Consider the following 17,865-nt stretch of genomic DNA (forward strand, 5'->3'; position numbering starts at 1 on the left):
TCGCTCCATGTAAAACACTGGTATTCAGCTGCATCCGGTGAGACTGGAAGCCGACTCCAACATAGCTTGGAAAAAAGGCTAAGCTGATATATATCAAGTTTTACCGCAGTACTTTGTTTCTTTAGGTTTATCAACAGATAACGAGTGTTGATATAAACCTTTCTTACTTTTGTACGCTATATTTTTTACTTAAAGCTTCCATATTGAATAGACGTTACTACGTGACCTTTTCTATTTGTTACTAGCCGACCCCGCAAACTTTGTGTTGCCTAACAGCCCATTTTTAATAAATAAATAATTTATAATCTTTTTAAAAAAAAATTCGCGGTACCATCCCAGTACTTCAAGGAATATTATAAGATAAAAATGAAATCGGTTTAGCCGTTCACGCATGATGGCTTGACCAAGGGAAATAGGGATTCATTTTTAGAAGTATACTAGCGGACTGGCCCGACTTCGTCCGGGTATAGTACAATATTATACCGTTAATTCCATTCCCGTGGGAATTATGATCCCATCGATCCCATACAAACTTTGTTCCGACAGTTACCAAAATATTAAGCAAATAATATAATTATCCAATTTAATTCAGTTGTTCAAAAGTTTCAGTTGCACCTACATACAGTTCGGTAATTATTTTTAATTAATATAGATAAAGATTACATTTCCCCCAAACTATAATTGAGTTAAACTCATAATACATACAAGCCGCAAATTGGATTCGCAAACATAATTTGTCGTCTCGTTGAAAATTCAATGTAATTCTAATTTTCCGTCTGAAGTGATTTATGACGTGGCACAAATTATATCCGGTGTGACAGCCCTATGACGCCCTGGGCTGATGAGCGCTCACCCATCGTTGTAAAGTAGGGACATCCTCCCGGCCACAGCGCCCATAAGAATTTAAATTTAATGCTAAACGCTTTTTCAATGTGGATTGTACCGAGCGAGGTCCGCGCCATTTTACATTTAATATGCAAAACTGTATTACAGTTATATTTAAATTGATCTGAACAATTGTGGAGATAAGTGACATTTTATCGAAATTGGACGAGTCTTAATGAAATTGCGCTGGGAGGGTATGAGAGTACGTTTACCTCGACTCAATGTAATTTATATAAAAACGTATGTGAACTGGAGAGCTTTTAGGTATATACTCGCTAAACACGTGCCAGCTTCATTCTCTTACAAGTTATATGTACAGCCGTACAAGAAAACTTTTTCCACACATTGCTCTTTGCCGTGTATTCCTGTTTTTGGTGTATTTCATGAATTAGTCATGAATCTTTACATGAGCATTTTATTCAGTCAACCTCGGGACTATCTTTACATTTGTCATTACCAATAACTCTCACCTCAAAAGTAATGACGTGATGACAGTGTGATAAAAATGGGCTTATTAATAAATTTATCCTTTTACTGTCCCATAGCTGGGTAAGGGCCTCCTCCCAGAAAAAGGAAAGGGATAGGTCGTGAGTCCATCACGCTTACATAATCTATACTAATATTATAAAGCTGAAGAGTTTGTTTGTTTGAACGCGTTAATCTCAGGAACTACTGATCCGATTTGAAATTCTTTCAGTGTTAGATAGCCTATTTATCGAGGAAGGCTATAGGCTATATAACATCACGCTACGGTCATTAGGAGCGTAGTAGCAACGAAAAATGTTACGAAAACGGGGAAAAAAAAACCCATTATCTTCAGTGACGCAAGCGAAGTTGCGCGGGTCAGCTAGTCAGAAAGAAAATAGCTTTTTCAAGTTACTAAAATATGTGTACGTTCAACAAGATATTTTAATTAAGATCTATTTTGCTTTATCTATACCAACTATAAAGTACATAATTTATTTGAGATTTTCCCTTAGCGAAAATAAACTCCAAATGAAATATTTTTTGTCAAATTTACCGCACATCGCCGATCAAAATAATTCCACGAATAACGGAACAATCTTAAATAAATTCGCACAATATTTTGCGGATATATTTGTACATTAAGGAAGTGTACAAGCCGCAACGGGAAGTATCCTTGCAGTCAAGGGCACCCGGGGGACATAACATGTGTACATCTTTATATTTACCCTATATTACATCTGCTATGAGAGGAATTGCGAAAAGGTTTTTTAGTCCTAATAATGTTACTGTTTTACTAAACTAACACCTAAGCAAAATAATTCATTTATTTATAATCTACTGATTCTGGACCCGCTTTCCTTGCGAATTTTGCCACTTAAAATATATCATTATGAGACTTGGCATATTCAAAGATTTTTACGTTTTCATGACTTTAAAAAATGTCTTATGTAACCTCTAGGAGTCGAAGCGTTGCCTCTATGTGTAACTATTCCTGTAGTTAAATTGTGTTTTAATATATATGGTATTAAAACTCAAAAATATAAATAAATACATGCAAAATTTGTGACCAGAAAGAATACTCAAAAATACATAATATGTACAGTGTGAGAAAGAATATTTAAAAATACACAGATCAAAAATACGTATAGTCAGTATTATCCATATAAAGCTTATTGTTACCTGAGTACCGGATTATGTACAGATTGTGAGCACATACGCACATTCGTACATACGTATGTACATCCACAGGAGCCCAATTTGTAGGTCCCTATATTTAGAAATAAGGGTCACGTGTTAAATCACCTTTGTTGAACTCTTTGGGGTCCTGACTGAATGTCAGCGACAGCGTACGTTCAGTACTGTACGAGCATTTCTAGGCACTTAAATAACTAGCTGACCCGGCAAACGTTGTTTTGCCATGTAAATTAAAAATATATATTGTCACTTAGGGGTACGAAAAATAGATGTTGGCCGATTCTCAGAACTACTCAATACGCTCACAAAATTTTATGAGAATCGGTCAAGCCGTTTCGGAGGAGTATGGCAACGAAAACTGTGACGCGAGAATTTTATATTTTGTAATTTTTTTTTGTGAATCTATTCCATTCTCAGTTCCCCTTAAACACACACAAAAAATTTCATCAAAATCGGTCCAGTCGTTTAAGAGAAGTTCAGTGACACACACACTTACAGAAGAATTATACATATAAAGATAAACAACACGAAGGTTTAGGAAGTGTTTGTCTTTCTTCAATGTTTCAGCTACATCCAGTGAGACTGGAAGCCGCCTCCAACATTGAGAGGAAAGGCTACGCTGAAATATATTAGGTCGGGGAAAAAGTCTTTTCGCATTATAGTATGTATGAACTTGTAATAAAATCTCTTTGGCTTCAAGAATCACAAATGAGTACACGGTTCATTGAGTTTCTTTCAGTGAGCTCATGAGGTACCCAAATATCGAGCTTTTTTGTGTAGAGAAAAGATTTTATTACAAGTTCATACATACTATTATGCGAAAAGACTTTTTCCCCGACCTAATATATAAATCCATTAAACATTTTATCTCAATCAGTTCAACGGTTAAACCGTGAAATCATAACAAACAGTTAATAAGTCTTCGAATTTTGTATTTTCATATCCATTGATGTTTTCCCTCAGTAACAAAATATTGACTGCTACGAAAAGAAGCGATGAACCCGCAAAAGTCCAAAGTTACAATGTACCCTGGTTTGTGTCGTGTTGTTATTGGCTAACTGCCAGATAGGGGAGGCTTACGGGGCAAGAAACATGGGCGTGGCGATCACATGAAATCTAACTAGTATACTGTTTGTTATTCTATAATAATTTCAGGAATCAAGGCCAAACCTTCTCTAATTTCAAGTGGGGAGATTGAAATATTTATACCAACGACATATCGAAGTAATGCTACTACCGCGCAAGTGGTCTCGGGTTCGAATCCCGGATCGGGCCAAAGTCTTCACCGAGTTTTCTGTTAAGAATTTCTCAGATTTTTTCCGGATTTGAGGTCATAGACCTCCGTGCCTCAGGGAGAAGGTAATGTATAAATAAATAGAATCATACCCAAATATAACTTCTAAGTATCATTCTATCACGCTAAAGCTATCCTCTACCAGAAAAAGGATAGTGCTATATTCCGCATAGCTCTATCCTTGTCTAACAACGGAACCAGAAAAACACAAGATTAATAACTAATATGATGAAATAACAGTACAAAAGCGAATTCTCAACGATATTACATTTTTACTTATATACAGAGAGTTCAAGAATGTTGGTATTTGGCGATATTACTTTTTAAGCTATTGTGGTTTTTCCTTCCTTCATACAAATAACAATTTTGCATCGCAGAAACCCGAAATACGTAATTAAAAAACTATGTTCCGGGATTAGTAGGAAAATGTTTATATATTGCAACGATTACTCACGATAATTCTTTAAAATATCGTAAAAGGATGTTTGTTTCCTTTTAAAGAAACACGAAACTACAATTTCTTTAATAATGATTAACAAAGTATTATCCTTAAATGCTATATTGATCTATATACACATAAAACGATGCCTTTTCCCATAGCTATAGTCAGAGACCAGAGAATGCCACTTGGTACGATCCTTACAAAGTTCCCTTGCTTCGTTCACATCATTACATCTGTCTTAATTTTGATCTAAGTGTATACGTAGAGCCTTGCATAACTACAAGGAACTATTACTTCGTTTGTTGCGATCTACTTGGAAGAAGTCAGCCCGTGACCACGGTCGATGTAATTCTATCGAAACGTCGGGAAAACAAATAAGGTATCCTAACCTTTAATTTGCGGTTTTTCGTATCTATTCTGGTACGGAACCCTTCGTGCGCGAGTACGAATTGCACTTGGCCGGTTTTATATTTTTAACCAATGTTTCTATACTTAATTACGTCGTAAGTAAACAAACAGATCTTACGAAAATTCTCGTATATTTATTAGAAAACACTCAAAACACAAACACTGGTATCCAGCTACATCCGGTGAGACTGGAAGCCGACTCCGACATAGTTTGGAACAAAGGCTAAGCTAACATATTAGGTCGGGGAAAAAGTCTTTTGATCTTTTTGCATTATAGTATGTATGAACTTGTAATAAAATCTCTTTGGCTTCAATAAAGGTTTCTTTCAGTGAGCTCGTGAAGTACCCAAATATCGAGTTTTTTTGTGAAGAGAAAAGATTTTATTACAAGTTCATACATACTATAATGCGAAAAGACTTTTTCCCCGACCTAATATATACCTCTTCCCTACGTTCCGATGGCAGAATGAACCCTCTCCACGAAGCAAGTTAGAGTCAGTCTCAGGTAGACTATAATAAAGGTGAGCAGCACTTGAAAGTGAGGTACTGAGAGGAAAACCGATAGTTATTGGAAGTCGGCTCACGTTCAATGCCGCCGTATACACTTGAACTATAGCTTGGGTTACCTGCCGTCTCCGTAGTAAGGAAATTTATTAGATATAAGGGATGAGTGGGCCTTTTTATAACTTGATAGTGCTATTGACTATGTATAAAAGAAAGTCGTGTTAGTTATTTATTACTCAAGAACGGCTGAACCGATTTAGCTGAAAATTAGGGTGCCTAACGTTTCATTATAAGTATTATCTGCGCGAAATAAGCTTAATGATTAACTAAATTGCAAGCATTTTTAAACGCAGTGCCAGAATTATCTAGAAAAAAAATGGTATGAGGCTTTGGGTTGCTAACAAAGAGTACATTATCAATCAATCTATATATATAAAACTCAAAGGTGACTGACATAGTGGATCGAGCTGAAATTTGGCATGCAGAAAGATGTTATGACGTTAGCATCCGCTAAGAAAGGATTTTGATCAATTCAACCCCTAAGGGGGTAAAATAGGGGATGAAAGTTTGTATAAATCTTCTTAGATTTTCGACTGTTTGATATGAAATTAACCTAGATTCACACGTATGATACCTTTTACTATGGGAAACCTTACGCGCGGACGAAGTCGCGAGCGGAAGATAGTCATCAATAAATATTGCCGACAACGCACAACCGAAACTCCTGAGCGTAGAAAGTTGGGTACAAAAGATTCCTTAGGAACACATCCTAAAGAATAGGTGAGAGAATCACTGCGAGAGGATCATGGGAAATTCCCCCTCCCCCGGTTGAAATACCACGCGGGCAAACCCGCGGGTAGAAAGCAAGTACCTACATACTAAAATAAATATTAATACCTATTCCGAGTAATGGAAACCACAAATCACAAGATATTTTGTATACCTCTAAATTATTCCATACATAGGTACATATAGTTGATTGGTAGGAAAAATCACAAGTATGTATATCAACAAGGATAATTTTATATACAGCTAAAATAACTATTGGCTTCATTGACGCATGTAACCGCATCTTCTCATTGATATCGACATAAATAATTAACTTATTTACGTAATAGATGTGTATATACCCGAAAGCGTAGGCAAGAATTTAATTAGGAAGTACGAAGACAAGTTGTTTCAACTCCGGAATTCTATTGACCATCATAATGCATAAAAGAAACTAACTTATGCGAAATAACTCTTTGCACGGTCCGGGAATCGAACCCGAAACCTCTATCTTGATTTCGATCAGTCAGATACAGCAGTGAAGTCGTTTAAGCTACGCTTGATATAGCGACTCAAAGTGTCTTCCAAAGTATAGAAATGCTCAACTCAAAGACCACCCAGCGGTCACCCATCCATAGACTGTATGCATCAAAGGTTGCTTAACTCACTGTCTGAATTATCGACCGGTGTTAAAATGACAGAATGTTACCCCTTTAAAACAACTTTTTTGAAAACAACCAAGCGAAGAAACTGTACAAAATAAATCTTAATAAAGGCAGCGAAATGCCCGAAATTAAATCAGTTTGCGGACGAAAAGAGAATTTAAATTATATTCCGACTTGTAATCTAGGCTTTACAGCGTTCAGTTTATAAGTAAAGCCCTGCTTACATAAGACGCGAATCTTTCACCCGGACAAATATTTGTGTGATGAGCACGAGTATCTGTTCTGAGCCTTGTTGTTAATTAATCTATATGAGTAAGTATTTAGAAGTATATAAGTACGTTTATTAGTTATTTGGTTGCCATAGTACAAGCTGTGCTTAGTTTGGAATCAAATGTTTGCGCTGCAATTCACTATATATACAAGTTCCCGACTAGAATAGTGGGCAGCCTAGGCCCACCAGGCATGATCACCTCGCCTGGTCGGAAGATCCTCCCTTTGTGTTGGAGGAACATGACACCTCGTTCCTCCACATTTCTATAATGAAATTAACCCTTAATTTTTCTAAAGTAATTTTGTGGTATTGAAGTCTTGTGTAGCCTCGTGTACGAAGGGCCTTAGTGTTCTTGTAAATTCAAGTTCGTGTATTATCTAACCACTGAAACTTTATTTAAGGAGATGTTTATCTCGAGACTTTGAAAGTCAGATAGTCTCATTTTAAGGCAAATTTAAGGCGCTTAACACACTGCCCCGCACCACGCAGCGTAGCGCGTGAATGCGTGTTCGAACGTTGCTTGTAAGTATCTCCGTTTGTATGGAAAACACGCATAGTCTAACACACAGAAAATGCATCCACGCGCGTTCATGCGGATCACGCGCGTTCGTGCGTTTTCCATACAAACGGAGATACTTACAAGCAACGTTCGAACACGCATTCACGCGCTACGCTGCGTGGTGCGGGGCAGTGTGTTAATCGCCTTAGTAATTGTTTAGAACTCCCACTGAAAGATGTTTGGATTGTATTGAAGGGAAAACAACTACTGTAGGTGTGGTTGTGGATAACTGTGAAGTGTACTGTAATGGCTAATTAAATAATCTTACTAATATTTTATATATTATTTTTAACAAATGGATTTTTGTTACCATTTTGCACAATAAAATACGAATGGGTGTTGGCAACCATTTGGCAACAAGATAGTTCATAGCCTGAATTATAATGGAAGTCGTCGCACATTGGTTAAGGTGGTCATCTCGCTACTACCAGTGCGCCGGTGGGTCGCGAGTTCGATTCCCACGTAACATGTTGGCGGGATCTAGAAATTGTCGTCAGGTATGGTAGTATTATGTCTCCGTTGTTTGTATGTTTGTTAAAATCCTCGGAAGACGAGCAATTCTTGGTGCTCTTTAAGATTATTATTATCTCGGAAATCCCGCAAAAAATAATATATCATAAGATAAATACATACATACATAAAATAACGCCTTCATCTCACAGAGTCATGGCAGAGACTAGAGAGCACTTGGTACGATCCTTACAAAGTTCCATTGCTTCATTCATACAGAACCGCCGGTTACGAGTTCTACACATCTGACCGTTTTGGAAGGCTATAGGCTGTATATCATCACGCTACGACCAATAGGAGCAGAGTACCAGTGAAAAATGTTACAAAAACGGGGAAATAATTCACCCATTCTCTCTTATGTGACGCAAGCGAAGTTGCGCGGGTCAGCTGGTGTATAATAAAAGATTTCCAACAGTATACAGCCAAGTCATTTAGTCCAAAACACAAAACATTATTAACATTATCAGCAATCGGTAAGTTCGTACCATTTGTTATTCTTAGTAATGTTGCACATAAATTATCATAATGAATGCTGAATCAAAGCGGTAAGGCTTTCGACAATGAATAATCAATTTTTCGTTTGCCTTTACTTTATCGAAGGCCGTATCGGTATAAGATCCTAGAATATTATAAATGCGAAAGTTTGTAAGTATGGATAGATCATACTCATTGACCAAAAATCTACTGGACAGATTCTTACGAAATTTGGAATACTGATAGCTAATAATCTTTATTTCTGCTTTTATAAAAAAAATACAACTCCCGCACTAAGAATTGCTTTTGTGTCGCGGGGACTATAACAATCATGCAAACAACGGACACAAAGTTCAACTAGTCCCGAAACAACTATTTGTGGGTCGCACTAAAAATTATTCCGAGTTGGAATCGAACCCACGACCCGATGCAATGGTGACGTGGCGACTACTGCGCCACGGAGGCAGTCTTTAGCCGGAATGAACACATAGGATTATTTTTACCTCGGGAAATCTACAGGCGAACGAAATCGCAGGCAGGAGCTAGTCTGAACTAATAACAGAGAAACAAATTAGAAACCCGAAACGTACCAAGATATTTGAAACGTGAAAGATTTGATAGAAATTGAGATACTTGAGACGAAGATAAGAAAGATACTGTTAATATTGCGAGGATTGTGTGAAAATATTGGTTCAATGGTGGTTGGCAACAGACTGTCTTACTTTGTTTCATAGCTTATACCCGCGGCTCTACCTGCGTCGTATTTATTTAGAAGAAATTGTACATATGTAAATAATAAACATCATTCGACAACTCACTGAAAGACCCAGGTCTGTGTTTACTATCTATACTAATATTATAAAGCTGAACAGTTTGTTTGTTTGTTTGAACGCGCTAATCTCAGGAACTACGGGTCCGATTTGAAAAATTCTAGATAGGCCATTTATCGAGGAAGGCTTTAGGCTATATAACTTCACGCCACGGCCATTAGGAGCAGAGTAGCAACGAAAAATGTTACAAAAACGGGGAAAATTCTCTCTTATGTGACGCAAGCGAAGTTGCGCGGGTCAGCTAGTCTCATATAAGATGTAAGTTTAAATTCAAGTTGTTGAAACTGTAAGAGATTGTTCTTCGTCAAGTGGTGATGGTATCTACTATCTACTAATGCTGGTGATTTAAAAAAAGTAAATTACAGCTAGACATCTAATAATAACTTGATGGTAAGAAGTTAGTTAAAAATAAATAATGGAAAAAGCAAGATTTCCGTTTGTCAACATCTATCAGTAAGCAATCCTTGGTGTCTGCTTATCTAGAAAACTGGAAACAATGCAACGATTCTTCAAAATTATAAATACAAAAACTGATAACTGTATAACAAAATCCAATTTGAAAATGACTTAAACTCTAAAAGCTGTTATATACCCCTGAATAAAGATTGTTAAATATATAAAGCATTTCAAATGAAATCAATAAAACAGGAATTAAAACAACACAGCAGCCAAATGAAACGGACTCCATTCGCGCCGAGTTGATTAGAATTTAATTGCGGTACAAGTGTAATTGATACCGCTGTCTCTACCCTGGCTCTTACCTCCCTCCCCTCCCCTCCCCTCCCCTCTCTTCGCAAACAATATTAAAACTTAATAGCAGTTGAATTACTCGTGGCTTAGTTAACGACAGCCGCGCGGATCGATCTCTGAGGTTAAGCCACGCTTGCCGAGGTGAGTCTGTGGATGGGTGACCATCTTATACATATCGAGTTCCTCCGGAAGGCACGTTAAATTGTGGGTCCCGGCTGTCATTTTCGAAGATCTTTGACAGTCGTTAACAGTAGTCAGAGAAGCTTGAAAGTCTGACAACCAGTTTTACTGAAGGGTATCGTGTTATATCCCAGGTAACTCGGTTGTGGTGGTCAGATAGGCAGTCGCTCCATGTAAAACACTGGTATTAAGCTGCATCTGGTGAGACTGGAAGCCGACTCTAACATAGTTTGGAAAAAAGGCTAGACTGATATAATAGCAATTGAATTACTCGACTTAGATACTCAGATCGATAGTCCAATTGGAAACTTGGAATGTTGATTCGAGACTGGAATTTTAGAATTTGAACGTTTCAATTCTGGGATATTTCATCTGTTTGAAATGTAGAGTATAAATGATAGACGAGTGTAATTCAATTAAATTAAAGCTTACAGATGGCATATTATAAGACCGAATCTTTTTACAAAATCTTTGGGAATATGCCTGTTTCTCTTAACTTAGTTCCAGTAATCTTTATGATATTTGGACACCCAGGGTCATAATCAGGTTTTTCTTTTCATAAATCTATTTTGATTTACCCAAAAATTTAGCTACGGAAGCCGCGTGATTCAGCTAGTCGATAATCAAACTCGAGCCTTCGTAATCAATACTTAGCTTATTGAACAAAACTTTTCTCTCAGTATATCAAAATTACAACCAACAAACTGAAATGGGTACAATTTAATCGAATTCCAAACTTGATAAAGGTCAAAAATTAAATAAACATGCGATAAAGCTTGATTTATAGTCCGACCTCAAATGAAAGGCCTTTTGTTTGTAATTATTTAGTTTGCATAACCCGCAAAAACCCCAAACTAAAACGGAAACAGTCCATTTTCTATCCATACTAATATTATAAAATTTTAGTTAGTTTGTTTGAACGCGATAATCTCAAGAACTACTGGTGCGAATTTAAGAGTTCTTTTACTGTTGGATAGCCTATTTATTAAGAAAGGCTATAAGCTAAATATCATCAAGCTACGACCAATAGGAGCAGAATACCAGTAAGAAATGTTACAAAAGCGGGGGAAATTTTGACCCAATCTCTCTTATGTGCTGCAAGCGAAGTTGCGCGGGTCAGCCAGTAATTAATACGATTTAAAGAACTTTCGGATTCAACAATGTCGTGATAAAATATGGACCTATCATAGTTTTGGGTAAGAAGTTGCCAAGTTTTGTGGCAAACTAAGATGGGGGAATAGATGGGTGTAGGAGTGAGCCATTTGGAATATATTGTCGGTTTGTTATTGTATTGTTAAGGGATATGTCTCGAACTGTGTATGCATAATTACTTTTCATCGTATCTTTGTAGTATATAAGATGTAGGCACATAAGGAGCTGACGGGACGATCTGGTGTCTGGACACGTTTCTTGAAGAATGGTAACATAAAACTAGGGACTGGTGTGTCTGGAAGTCAGCTGGAGAGGAGCCCCATGTATCAACCCCCAACAATGGGATACTGATACTACAAAACAAAAAAATAAATGAAAAAAAATAAACTTAAAAGTAGTACTTGAAGAGGTTATCAACTAAAGCTCTACCTTAAGCTTAAATAACAAAGGTAACTTTGCAATAATCCTCATCTTTCAAAATGGCTCCCAAACCCGTAAGAAATGAAATTCAAGTTAGTCAAATCCAAAGTTATCGCATCTCAATTGGATATCGAAAATCAATCAATCTTCGGGAACGTATCAAACATTTTCTTTTCGTGGATAATTTACTCATCTGTAACACCGAGAATGGCCGAGAACTGGCGAAAATTACCCAACATTATCAGCAGTATTGTAGGGTAGTTTTAGAAAACACTATACTTGTCACGATAGTAAAAGTATTTTGTTTAATGCTCAAATTTCTTATTCCCAAGAAGGGTTGACGTCAGACAGGCGACCGGTTGTAAAAACATCCGAATGCCTAAACTGCATGTTTGAGAAAGAAAACACGCTGTGCCGTCCCCATTTAACTTATGTAGGATAAGAACAAGACTAACTAAAGACTTCTCAATGATTTTTTTTTAAATAATTTTTAATCCATAGTCGCCGTTGAAAGATTGCAGACAGTCGTTTCTTTTACTAAGTTCAAAATCAACGTACATAGATCAAAGAACAATACTTATATCAAATTTATTACTACTACAGTTAGTCGATAGTAAATAAATTTCGTATTATCGTGCCGGCGTCGCATCGTCTCGTGTAAAGGCTAGGGCTAGATCTTCCACAGACACTATAAAACGGGAACTGTCGGTCCAAGTCCCATAAGATAATATTTATAGAGGTGTTGACTTACCTATTTTTGTTTTTATATCTAAACATTGTGATATGTGAGGGAACTGGAGGATTTTACGCCACTTCTTGCTTTTGCCCTTATTGCTATCGGAACCTCCTGGAACAAATAAAACATATACTAAGTATGGAACAATATAGAAATGAAGAATCTGAAAAATAACATAATATCACGCTCATACCCGACGGTGTAAATGTGTATAAAAATATAACGGAAGAATAATATCTATACTAATATTATAAAGTTGAAGAGTTTGTTTCTTTGTTTGTTTGTTTGTTGGTGTGAACGCGCTAATCTCAGGAACTACTGGTCCGATTTGAAAAATTATTTCAGTGTTAGATAGCCCATTTATCGAGGAAGGCTATAGGCTATATATCATCACGCTACTACCAATAGGAGCAGAGTACCAGTGAAAAATGTTACAAAAACGGGGAAAATTTTGACCCATTCTCTCTTATGTGACGCAAGCGACGTTGCGCGGGTCAGCTAGTGGATAATATTACGTCGTTATATCCGAAGGATGTAGGCAGAGATGTATGAAACGTGTGTGTCGTTTTGCCATTAATAGCGTTAGTCCCATGTAACTGAAGGCGATCCTATTGAAAGATATTCTAAAACAAATTAGAAAACACTATTACTTTACGCCCGACCCGGGATTCGAACCCGAGACTTTATGATCAGCAGACGTTTACACTATATTTCGATGCACAATCGTGCACTGTCTGCCAAGTGAGTCAACAGTTGTCTAGGTATAAATAGTGAACCGTCTATTAAATACCCGGTTATATAGCGCCTATAAAATTTATTGGTCGGATTATGCAGCCGTTCGGTCTTTACTGCTTGTTGCGTCTGAGAGGAAATAAGCTTTTGCTAAGTAATTAATGTATTTAATAAATTTTAGGCATGGAAGGATTCATCACGATGTTTTCCTTTACCGTTAGAGCAAGTGATATTTTTTCCTAAATTATTTAATACGTCTATTGAGGGTATGCAAAATTCTCAAATCGCACTTGACCAGCGTGATGGACGCTAGGCCTTATCTCTTTCGAGAGGAGACCCTTGCCCAGGCCTTCGGTAATAAAAAGAAAAATAATTAATAATGTGACTGTTTCACAAGAAGGTGTAAGCACAGTTTCCCCTAATATTCGAATATATTTAGTATTCCTACCCAATACCATGCTTGAAATTTTTTTTTAACTGTTTCGCCTGTTATCCTCGAAGGTGTCAATAGAAGTGTATATAAATAAATTCATACAATTTTGGCATTATACTTATTTTTTGAAAAACCCAATGTAACTTGAACTCCATAGGATTTTTTTGTACCAAATAGCAAGTCAAACTCGAGAACCAAACCCAATAATTCGTGATCACTCGCATTAACTGCTCAGACTGCAGAGGCAGTCAAACTACCTATGGGAATTACCGCTGCGTAACATTAAATTATAAATAAACTTTAGTTATTTATATATTAATTGTATTCGGATATAAATACCATTATATACGACCTTTGATGTATACATATTTGCTAATGATTATGTACAAACTAGCTGACCCGCAGAGCTCCATCCGCGTACTTAACTTTCATCCCCTATTTCAACCGCTTAAAAGCTGATTTTTGAAAAAAAAGATATCCTATTTTAAAAGCCATGTTTTTAACTATTTTCATTCAAAATTTCATGAAAATTGGTTCAGAGATTTACTCATAAAACTGACAGACTTTCACGTTTATAGTATTAATTTGATATTATTTGATCAAATGATATATTTAGCTTACACCTAGTAATAGCTGTAGTGGTTTTACAACAATTATTAATTGCGAACAAATCTTGTATTTAAAGGCAAAACGTTGAAATTAACATATTAACATATTCCTAATTATTATTGCGCAAGTTTTAACAAATCGTGAGTTCACGACCTTTCATTTTCATTTCAAAATATATTAATGCACCTTTCAAAAATGTAGTACCGAAAAACGTAGCATCGTACTTATTTATAACTTAAAAGTCTTAGATGTCAAAAAATATCACAAATAATGTCTTCCTAATCGGTATTCATTTCGCCTTTTTCCATAGAGGTAAGCACAGACCAACGAACGCCATTTGGTATGTCCTTACAAACATCCCTTGCTTCATTCACATACATACAGTTTATCATACAGTAAGTACATACAAATCCAACATTATATTATTATGTTTGCTAACTTATAAATATAATCAAGCAAACGTATTCGTTTAAACAAACCTGTCCATTAAATTCAAGACCGACTAACAATTGCGAAATAATTATCAATAAATCATTATGTGCGCAACCAAGATAACGATCTAAGAATAAAAATAATTAAAACATTACATAGAGATGTTTATCATAAGATATGATAGAGAAAGCATACGATATTGATTAGGTAAGATTATTTATTATTAGCTTGTAACCGCTGATTTGATTGCGTTTTTTCTGTTTGAAAAGTCGCGTATATGTCACTCCCCTGAGTGTGATATACCATTTATCGAGCCGTTAAAAAAAGGCAATAAAAGCAGGACAAACTTCATATTATGCAATAATAATATACATATTATACATACCTATATATATATTTTTTTAAAGACAACTCCCGCACTAAGAGTTGCTCTTGTGTCGCGGGGACTTTTACAAACATACAAACAACGATCACAAAATACAACCAGGCCCGAATAATTGTTCCGTGTGGGAATCGAACCCACGACCTACCGACGCAATAGTAGCGGCGCGATGACTTAAACCACTGTGCCACAGAAAATGGTAAAGTATGTCCTTACCCTGGATATAATTAGTTTTATTTAACATTTTACATTATTTTATGTCACTAGTTGTACACGTGATAGTTTTTTAATCTGTCCTCTTGCTAGATTTTATCCAAAACGGTTTCATTTGACGTGAAAGGACAAGCAAACACAATATCTATAATCATAGTATGAATAATACTGCGATTAATTTTAGCCGAGTGTTAAAATACGTTCTATTTTGATATCGCGTTCGTTCACACTCGAATCAATGTGTTATTTCACACCCTATATCTTCTGAAAGTGTTAAACTAAACTTTATTAGACAGCTGCTTTATGGCTGCAAATAATCTGGAATAATCTAGATAGATCGGAGACCAGGTGGATGTATTTTAGACTGCCTCTAAGTAATTTCCTTAAGTCTTCAATTTATTTTATCGTATGTCTAGTGTCAAAGTCGTTTAAGTCGCCCAAAACGACTAACCCTCTTATTAATAAACACACTATAAACCTATTTTAATTAAAAACTACTAAAATATGTTTTCTCTTCTTCATTTCGTTAAGGTCAGCCTGCGACCACGGCGAGTGCAACCTGCGCCGAAACGTTAGGCATTTTAAGGTAAAATGCGTGTTCGCGTTAATTCCCGTATTCTATTATACATTATTTCGTTAAGGAGTGAAGAAACAAAACATTTTATAAGCCTTTCATGACTTCATATAATTTTATGAATAAGAGGGTAATACTTTAGTGGAGAACAACAATTTCCGAAAGGTAAATAAATAACCAACCCAACCCGCACTTGGCCAGCGTGATGGACTCAAGGCCTTACCCCTCCCCCTCGTCTGAGAGGAGACACTTGCCCTGCAGTGAGACAGTAATGGGTTAAAAAAAACTCAACTGGGTCTGATTTCCAATGTCCTCTCGAAAGTTAAAGAGTTAATCCTCTTTATTGATTCCTATGAGGGTAGACCGGAACAGACCCTCAACTCAAGCACCAGTAAACTAAGTGTGCAGAAGATAGGGGCATGTGTACTTCAAGACTGATTGATTTATTTTTAACTTGACTCTCCCGTGGCACGGTGGTTTAGGTCACCACGCCGATACCACTGCGTCGAGAGGTCGTGGGCTCGATTCCCACGCGGGACAGTTATTTGTGTTGTACTTTTTGTCCATCGTTTTTATATTTTCAAAAGTTCCCGCGACACGAGAGCAATCTTAGTGCGGGAGTTGTTAAAAAAAAGGAGAAAGAAAGAAAATACTAGCGGAGATAACGTATAACTACACTTATACGTCATCAATATTGAACTAGCTAATAGATGTCTACTTTTGAACTTGGTTCCCACACAATTACTATCTGCTGCAGAAAAACAAACTTCCTTTGCTCCATTCAAATCATTACATCTTGTCATAAAAGACCACCGGTTAATCCATATTATCTCGTACGTTTATCAGTTATTTGGCTACCATAGTCCAAGCTCTGCTTAGTTTGAAATCAAATGACCGTGTGTGAGTTGTCCAATGATATTAATTATTTATTATATGAAAAGACCGGATTCTAATAAAATCTCTAATTAACCATCGACAAGCAACGTCATATCCACTTTGAAACAAAACGTCCTCATTCTCAAGCGATAAAGAACGTCAGCCATTAAATACATTTGTCAGTTTATGAATGGAAACCATTGATGTCGCCACCGGTCGCGTCAACTACAATATTATAAATGCGAAAGTTTGTGAGTATGTATGTACGTTTGTTATTCCTTCACGCAAATACTACTGAATTGATTACGATGAAATTTGGTATATAGGGAGCGAAAGACCCAGAATAACACATAGGCTACTTTATATCCCGGAGTTCCCGAGGGATCGGGATTTACACGAGAAGGGTTTCAACGCGGACGAAGTCGCGAGCGGCTTTTAGTACATAATATTTAAGCACCGTATAAACAAACAGCGGTGGACCACTAACTAATTAATTATATTTTACGATCTATAAATTAAATTAACGTTATACCACATTATATTAAGGTTGTTTGTATAGAAAATTTTGATGACGGTACGCGCTGAAAGTTGTGTTTATCAATGAAATATTATAAATCATAGTGCGCGCAGTTTCCGCGCAGATTGGAGGAACTAGGTGTTGATTGCAGTATAAGGTACTGCAATCAACAATCTCAAATACGAATGACAGAATTTGCATTCCTTCAAGAACTTGCAAAGAACTCTCAGGTATGCAAGGCTTTATCTCGATGTTTCCTTCACCGTTAGAACAAGTGATTATTGTTTTCAACAAATATTAATCTACATAAATAAAGCATTCAAAAATTTAGCGTAATTTGCAACGGTCATTCAAAATCGAAGAATGTTTTAAGTGAATCGAAAAAAAGTTTTTTGCAGTATATTTACTTTTTATTACGTTTTTCAACTCCTGATATTTCTCGTTCTTAAAGTCAATTGACATGCAGTGTCATTTATTTTTACCCTAGAAATAATTATAACATTTCTGATGTAAAACAAATCATTAATGACGTATGCCAAAAGCAAAAAGCAGCAATAAGTCGCTAAATCAATTGCCAGAATAAAGAA

General features: G+C 36.4%; 1 protein-coding gene across 4 annotated transcripts in view; it reads right to left on the reverse strand.

Annotated features, from left to right (window-relative positions):
- Gprk2 (G protein-coupled receptor kinase 2) overlaps positions 1 to 17,865 on the reverse strand; it is a 102,029-nt gene that overhangs the window by 57,499 nt on the left and 26,665 nt on the right. For 3 of the 4 annotated variants that reach the window (XM_076130419.1, XM_076130418.1, XM_076130416.1), the window contains exon 2: positions 12,526 to 12,621. In XM_076130419.1, the coding sequence (XP_075986534.1) occupies positions 12,526 to 12,621 (96 nt within the window). The remainder of the gene's footprint in view (positions 1 to 12,525; positions 12,622 to 17,865) is intronic. The other variant, XM_076130417.1, reaches the window with a different exon arrangement.

This window comes from Anticarsia gemmatalis, chromosome 24, assembly GCF_050436995.1.
Source record: "Anticarsia gemmatalis isolate Benzon Research Colony breed Stoneville strain chromosome 24, ilAntGemm2 primary, whole genome shotgun sequence".
NCBI classification, from domain to species: Eukaryota; Metazoa; Arthropoda; class Insecta; order Lepidoptera; family Erebidae; genus Anticarsia; species Anticarsia gemmatalis.